The 8,284-nt window shown below is 37.1% G+C and overlaps 1 protein-coding gene across 1 annotated transcript in view; it reads left to right on the top strand.

Annotated features, from left to right (window-relative positions):
• Window positions 1–8,284, top strand: part of RNF13 (ring finger protein 13) — a 167,981-nt gene that overhangs the window by 54,328 nt on the left and 105,369 nt on the right. The window contains exon 4 of the mRNA XM_017856542.1: window positions 6,481–6,606. Within this exon, the coding sequence (XP_017712031.1) occupies window positions 6,481–6,606 (126 nt within the window). The remainder of the gene's footprint in view (window positions 1–6,480; window positions 6,607–8,284) is intronic.

Below are 8,284 nucleotides of genomic sequence, written 5' to 3'. Positions count from 1 at the left end.
ATCTTTATATATATATATATATATATATATAATGTTTGTTGTAATAATCATCAACATTAATAGTAAAAGCAGGAACATTTAAGATATAGCCTCAAAAGCTATCTTATTCATTGATCAGCCCTATACCCTCCTGTTTGGTTTTTTTGAGAGAGAGGATCTCACTCACATCTATTTCCCAAGATGAAGTGCAATGGTGTGATCTCGGCTCAAAGTGCGGTGGTGTGATCTCGGCTCACTGCAGCCTTCCACTCCTGGGCTGAAGCAGTCCTCCCACTTTAGCCTCCCGAGTAGTTGGGACACAGGCATACACCACCACAGCCAGCTAATTTTTGTATTTTTTGTAGAGATGGGGTTTTGCCGTGTTGTCCAGGTGGTCTCAAGCTAATGAACTCAAGCAATCTGCTTCCAATCTTCCAATTTCTTTGTATACAGAAAAATTGGAATAGATGATCTTTCTTTCTGTCTACTAATTTTGGGTTTCATTTGGTGGTGTTTTTCTAGTTCCTTGAGGTTCACTGTTAGGTGGTTTATTTGAAATCTTTATGCTTTTTTGATATAAGCATTTGTTACAGGAAAGGGTCCTGATCTAGACCCCAAGAGAGTGTTCTTGGATCTCGTGCAAGAAAGAATTCAGGGTGAGTCCATAGAGTAAAGTGAAAGCAAGTTTATTAGGAAAGTGATGGAATAAAAGAATGGCTACTCCATAGACAGAGCAGCCCGGAGGGCTCCTGGTTGGCCATTTATATGATTATTTCTTGATGATATGCTAAACAAGGGTGGGATTGTTTCTGTCTTCCCTTTTTAGACCGTATAGGGTAATTTCCTGATGTTGTCATGACATCTGTAAGCTGTCATGGCACTGGTGGTGTTACAGGAAAGGGATCCTGATCCAGACCCCAAGAGAGGGTCCTTGGATCTCATACGAGAAAGAATTCAGGACGAGTCTGCAGTGCAAAGTGAAAGCAAGTTTATTAAGAAAGTAAAGGAATAAAAGAATGACTACTCCATAGACAGAACAGCCTGGAGGGCTGCTGGTTGCCCATTTTTATGATTATTTCTTGGTGATATGCTAAACAAGGGGTGGATTATTTATGCCTCCCCTTTTTAGACCATATAGGTAACTTCTTGAAGTTGCCATGGCGTTTGTAAAGTGTCATGGCATTGGTGGGAGTGTAGCAGTGAGGAAGAACAGAGGTCACTCTCGTCACCATCTTGGTTTTGGTGGATTTTAGCTGACTTTGTTACTGTAACCTATTTTATCAGCAAAGTCTTTATGACCTGTGTCTTGTTCTGACCTCTTATCTCATTCTGTGACTTAGAATGCTTTAACCATCTGGGAGTGCAGCTTAGTAGGTCTCAGTCTCATTTTTTGCCCAGCTCCTATTCAAGATGGAGTTGCTCTGGTTCAGACACCTCTGACACGTTTATTACTATAAACTTCCCTCTTAGTACTGCTTTTGCTGTATCCATATATTTTGGTATGTGGTAGTTTCGTTTTCATTTGTTTCAGGAAATTTTAAATTTCTTTTCTTAATTTCTGTATTCACCCATTGGTTATTCAGGAACATTTTGTTTATTTGCCATACATTTGTGAAGTTTCCAAGGTTCTTCTTGTTATTGTAGTCTATTGTGGCCAGAAAAGATAGTGGTATGATTGCTACTTTTTGAATTTTTCAGACTTGTTCTGTGGCCTAAGATAAGGTATATTCTGAAAATGTTCCATATGCTGATAAAAATAATGTCTTTTCTGTAACTGTTGGGTGAGATGTTCTGTAAATGTCAGGACCTTTAGGTTATTGATTCTTCGTTGATTTTCTGTCTGGATGATCTGTACATTTCCGAAAGTGGTGTGCTAAAATTCCCTACTATTATTGTGTTGTAGTCTCTCTCTCCCTCTGGATCTGTTTATGTTTGCTGCATATACTTGGCTGCCTCATATTGGTTGCATAAATAGTTATAATTATTATATCATCTTGCAGAATTGACCCTTGTATCATATATATTGATCTTTCTTGTCTCTTTTTACACTGTTTGATGATTTGTAGTCTGTTTTATTTGATATAAGTGTAACTACTACTGGAATTTCATTTTTCACCCCTCACTTTTGGACTATATATGTGTTTATAGGTGAAGTGGTTTTTTCGTAAGCAGCGTAGTATTGGGTCTTGTTTCTTTGTCTATCCAGCCATTTTGTGCCTTTTAATTGGAGAATGGATTCCGTTTACATTTAGTTTTATTGATGAGTTAAGACTTTTACTTCCATTTTGTTGATTGTTTTTTGTATTGTAATTTTTCTCTTCCTTTCTTACTATCTTCCTTTGTGGTTAAGTGATTTTCTCTGATAGTGCTTTTAATTAATTGCTTTTATTTTAGTGAATCTGTTACAGGTTTTGCGTTGTCAGTACTATAAGGCTTACAAAGCCGTCTTATAACAAGTTATTTAAAGCATGACATTTTAAGTCACATAGGAAAGAATAGAAACAAATGAGAATAAAAAAAAAAATTCTCCACTTTAACTCTATCCCTCACATTTTCGCTTTTAGTTGTCTCAGTTCACATATTTTTATATTACCTATCTCTTACTATGTTGCTGTAGCTGTAATTTTTTTTGTTTGTTTTTCTTTCTTTTAAATAATTGTTTTAAATAGATTTGTCTTCTGGACATAACTAGAGTTATGAGTGGATTGCACACCACAATTATGGTATGAGTATTCTGGGTTTGTCTATGTACTTAATTTTACCAGTGGGTTTTAGACCTTCAACTATTTTTTTTTCTAATTATTTTAGCACATTAGTCTTTTTTCTTTCAGATTGAATAATTTTCCTTAGCATTTCTTGTAAGACTAGCCTGGTGGTGGTAAGCTCTCTCAGCTTTTGTTTATCTGGGAAAAACTTTGTTTCTTATATTTGAAGGATAACTTTACTGGATTTGGTTATTCTTCGATGATAGGTTTCCTTTCTTCCTCCCTTCCTTCCTCCCCCCCCTTCACTTTTTGCTTTTTGCTCCTCTTCATTACGATCTTCTCTGCTCCTCTCCTCCCCTCCTCTTTCCTCCCCTCCTTTCCCTTTCTGTCCTTTCCTTTCTTTCTCTGTCTCTCTCTTTCTCTAGTTATTCCACTCCGTCCTGGCTTGTATTGTTTTTCAATGAAAAGTCTGTTGCCACATGAATTGGAACTCCTTTGTATGTTATTTCCTTTTTTTTTTCTTGCTGCATTTAGGATCCTCTCTTTGTCCTTGACCTTTGAGAGTTTGATTAGTGTATGTCTTGGGGTAGTCTTATTTGGGTCAAATTTGTTTTTTCTCTCACCTTCCTGTTGCTGGTTATTTATATCTTTCTCAAGTTTTGTAAAGTTTTTTATTATTATTTTTTGAATAAGCTTTCTATACCTTGCTTTTGCTCAGCTCCCTCTTGAACACCTGTAATTCTTAGAGTTGGTCTTTTGAGGTAGTTTTCTTTATCTTGTAGGAGATCTTCATTGCTTTTCACTCTTTTCTTTTTTCTCTTCTGTGTATTTAAAAATAGGCTGTCTTTGACTTTGCTGATTCTTTCTTCTTCTTGATCCATTCTGATGTTGAGTGCCTCTAATGAATTTTTCAGGTCAGCAGATATACTTCTCAGTTCCAAAATTTGTTTGGTTTAGACAGAATTATTTCAATTTTTTGATTAAAATTTTCTGATAAATTTCTGAATTTCTTTTCTGTTTTATCTTGGAGATCACTGAGTTTCCTTAAAACTGCTATTTTGACTTCTTGCTTAAAAAGTTCACATATTGCCATCTTGTTAGGGTTGCTTATTGGTTTCTTGCTTTGTCCATTTGGGGATCATGGTTCCCTGCTTGCTATTGTTTCTTGTGGATGTATATCTGTGTCTTTGCATTGAAAGATTAGTTATTTATTCTGTTCTTCTCTGTCTGGCTTGTTTTGGTTTCTATTGGATGTGTTTGGTTAGAGATTATTTACTGCTAGGTTACTGCCTCCTTTTTGGCTTTAGGTGGTGCCTTAAGCTTAGGTTCACCTTGGCTGTAGTAAATTATCAAAGTGCTGCCCTTCCCAAAGGGGCAAGTCCCAATGGGGATATCTTGACAGTGTGGGAAGGCTGGCTGTGGAGGTTTATGCCCAGTGGACCTGTGGGACAAACCTACTGTATGGTGCTACTGAATAGCTACTGTGATTTGGCGTCTCTTTTGGTAGAGTTACAAAGGAGGGCTCTACTTTCTAGGGTTAGGGATTGTAGTCCTGCTTCCCCTCTTAGTCTCTATCTACCTCATGGATATTTCTCCCTTCAGGTACTTGTGATGCTTTCTGTGGGTTAAGGAAGGGACACATCTCCTCCTAGGGAACCCAAGATAGTGGGCAATTTGGTTCCACCTTGGTCTTACTTTTACAGTAAGTTGAAACAGTGAGTTGAGGGGAAATTTTCCTTGCAGTTGGTGCTGGGCAAAATGGGGGGAGGGGCATCGTGGATGTGCAAGTCTAATTCTCTGTCTACTGGGAGATTTTTTTACTTCTCTGTGGCCCTGGGAATGATCTCTCCTTATATTTGAGTTCTGGCTTATTTCTGGCCATAATCTCATTGCTGTATATTTGTTTTCCTTTTTCTGTGTAGGGGAGTCAAACCAGCTTGCTTCTGCATCACCATTTTGGAACTGGAAGCCAACCTATATGGCTTGTGTTTAATTGCTATAATAACTGTGTTGAAAAAGATAAAGATTTCCTACACTATGTTATTTCGCATTGAAGCAAAAAGTGTTTGCAGAAAGGCACTGAGAGCAGGGTGCACATTTAACAAGAATAAAGCAAATATTCATCATTGGAAGGATGACCACAGTTGTACTTCCTTGCAAAACAAAAACCAAGTGCTTTATGGGATTAAGAAGAGGAGCTATTATATGAGCAAATGAAAGAGTGATAGATTTTATACCCAAGATATGTACAGACACTTTCCATATCACAAGCTGAGCGATATAATTTCAGGGAGGAGAAATTGCCAAATCCTGTGGAATAGATAATTGGTGTGACCAGTTCAGGGACCATACAGAACTGTGGTTAAGGCATTGTCTCATAGCTTTAATTGCCTCCTTCCTTTATAAATGAAATCAATGAATTTGATCATCTTTTTATATATTTATTCACTTTTACATATGTTAAGATAGTCATTTGATTTTCTGTTTTAATCTGTTACCAGGTTTTTGTTTTTGTTTTTTTCCAAGATGGAGTTTCGCTCTGTCGCCCAGGCTGGAGTGCAGTGGCACAATCTTGACTCACTGCAGCCTCCATCTCCTGGGTTCAAGCCATTCTCCTGCCTCAGCCTCCCAAGTAGCTGGGACTACAGGCATGTGCCACCATGCTTGGCTAATTTTTGTATTTTTAGTAGAGACGGAGTTTTGCCATGTTGGCCAGGCTGGTCTTGAACTCCTGACTTCAGGTGATCCATCTGCCTCGGCCTCCCAAAGTGCTGGGATTACAAGTGTGAGTCACCGCGACCGGCCTGTTACTACATTTTCTTATGTCAAACCATCCTGTATTCCTGAAAGCAACTTGCTGTTTACTTTTTAAATTCATGGTTATCTTGTGAACGTCTTTTCAGTTTAGTGTGTACAGGTCTTCCTCATATTTTTAAATGGCTGCATTATTTACCTATTGTATAAATATACTATAATTGTTTAAATAGCTGTCTTTTGGATATGCGTGATTTCCAGTTTTGCTGTTAAAATAATGTACGAGGCCAGGCGCGGTGGCTCACTCCTGTAATCCCAGCACTTTGGGAGGCAGAGGGTGGATCACAAGGTCAGGAGATCGAGACCATCCTGGCTAACACAGTGAAACCCCATCTCTACTAAAAATACAAAAAAATTAGCCCGGTGTGGTGGCGGGCGCCTGTAGTCCCAGCAACTCTGGAGACTGAAGCAGGAGAATGGCGTGAATCCGGGAGGCGGAGCTTGCAGTGAGCCGAGATCGTGCCACTGCACTCTAGCCTGGGCGACAGAGCGAGACTCCGTCTCAAATAATAATAATAATAATAATAATAATAATGTACCAATAACTGTCTTTCCACATACACCTTACATACTCAGGCTAGCATTTCTGCAGAATAAATTTCTAGAAATGTATTTATTATGTGCATTTCATTGCTAACATGAAAGTAAGTTAATTTTTAAGACATATTTGCTTGGTTTGAAAATGTCAAATATTGTTAGAAAATATACCAGTGGTTGTCTTTGGGGTGATTGGCTTATGCATGCGTTTGCTTATTATTATTATTTTTTAACTTCAATACAAAAGATAGAACTTATTTTAGAAAACTAAATGCTTTATGAAAGCAAATGCTGCTTTAGAAGTTCTGTGATTGTGAGCAATTGTAGATGCCCAATAATACGTCTAGCATAATGCAAAGCATGACAAATTGAAAAGATATTTGTAGAAGTAGGTTGATTGATTTATTGACTGAAAGAGAGAGATAATTTTACCAACTCTTTTCAGGGTTTTTTGATTAACTCAAAACCAGAGAATGCCTGTGAACCCATAGTGCCTCCACCAGTAAAAGACAATTCATCTGGCACTTTCATCGTGTTAATTAGAAGACTTGATTGTAATTTCGATATAAAGGTATGGTTTTCTTTTTTCGTTTTTTGTTTCCTATTTGTTTAGTTAGCTAATTTAAATCCTCTCTTGTTTCAGAAAACATTTAAAATTTAAAATCCAGTAAGACTGAAAATAAACTGGATGCATAGAATAGAAATAACTTTTACTGGTTCTAAGAATTTTCAGGCATTTGTTGGACATCTTGAACTGTGGTTTAACAGTGGAATCTTACTTGATCTAATGTAGGAATGAAAACTTAACTTCAGCCTTTAGTTTTATGCCTTTACCCTTCCAGTATCAATCTCAAACCTACATCTATACCTGTATCTACATTGTCATCGAGGTTTCTCTTTTGTAATAAGTTAAATCTGCCCTGTATAAAGTTTTTTCTCTCTGACATGTGTTAAGCTAGCATTTCAGATAGTAAAATGAGGTTTACCCACCTCGCTCACCATGTATCACCAGTGCTGCTCTAGATGTATGGTTTTTTAAAGTCTGTTTTGGGATTAGCATTGGCTAAGGAGCCACATTAAGGCCTATCTAAAATAAACCTTGATGTAACTGTTACTGGACTACCTCAGAGCTGAATGTCATATAGTGTCTTGCATGTGTCTCTCAGAATAGGACATGGGCTATTATTTCATGTTGCTTGTCTGTTCAGCAAGAAAAACTGCCCTGTCATGTTGTGCATGAATTTTCTCTGCAATTTTGATTGCATGGAAGAAATGATACCTCCATAATAAACTTATGAGAAGAATAAAATAATAAATATAAAGGAATTTGAAAATGTATAGCACTGTGTAAATGATAGGTATCATTACTACTTTATGTTAATTCCCAATATAGACTCTCAGTTGCCTTTAAATGGGAATAGATTAGAGTTTGAAGTCAAAGTAGTAGATTTCCTGCTCCTCAGAGTTGTTTATGATAGTTTATATTTAACTGTTTTATCCAGAACTAAACTATAATAATTAGAGGTTGCTTCAGTTAAAATTAAATGTTATTATAATGTTTCATTAATTTCTTGCTGCTAAGAAATTAAAAGTAAACTAATTCTATTGATCCCAAGGTCTACTGCACTATTATGCTATGTAATTTGTGGACTCAGTACAGTCTGATAGTTAGAAATTAGAATACTTTTTTGTTGTTGTTATGACTTTCCTTTACAGGCAGGGATGGGAGATGGTACTCTTTGAAAATTAGGGAAATACTGTTATTGAATATCTGTTTTTGAAGATGAAACCACAACTCGGGAATGAATACAGTAGGCTTGTTAGCCTTCTTGTCCCTTTAGTGGATCCTCATCATGAGTCTGAGTACTTCCAAAGGAGTTTAATGATTTAGTCATTAGTCCAGCTCATCTCTTTTCACTGCTTGTCTTGAATTTTATGTTGCAGCCATACCGCCTACCTGAACTCTCTCAACTGGCTGTGCCATGCTGATCATACATTTGTGCCTTTACATGTACTATTTTCTCTGTCCAAGATCTCTGCTCCAATGATCTTTACCACTCATTTATCTGTCTCATCAGTTACGTGCTAGCTGAGGATGTTACCTCCTCAGGAAGCCTTACTTTTCTCTCTGCTTCCTCTGTTGCAGTGCAGACCATTCTAGCTCAATGTGCCACCCTTCCACTTTGCAAATACTTCCTTCATTGCGTTTTATCACATTGTTATTACTTTTTATTGAATATATATATATA

Source organism: Rhinopithecus bieti, unplaced genomic scaffold, assembly GCF_001698545.2.
Source record: "Rhinopithecus bieti isolate Rb0 unplaced genomic scaffold, ASM169854v2 scaffold_42565, whole genome shotgun sequence".
In the NCBI taxonomy this organism is placed as follows: Eukaryota; Metazoa; Chordata; class Mammalia; order Primates; family Cercopithecidae; genus Rhinopithecus; species Rhinopithecus bieti.
The sequence above is the reverse complement of the archived record's forward strand: the minus strand, read 5'-3'. Positions and strand labels throughout refer to the sequence as shown.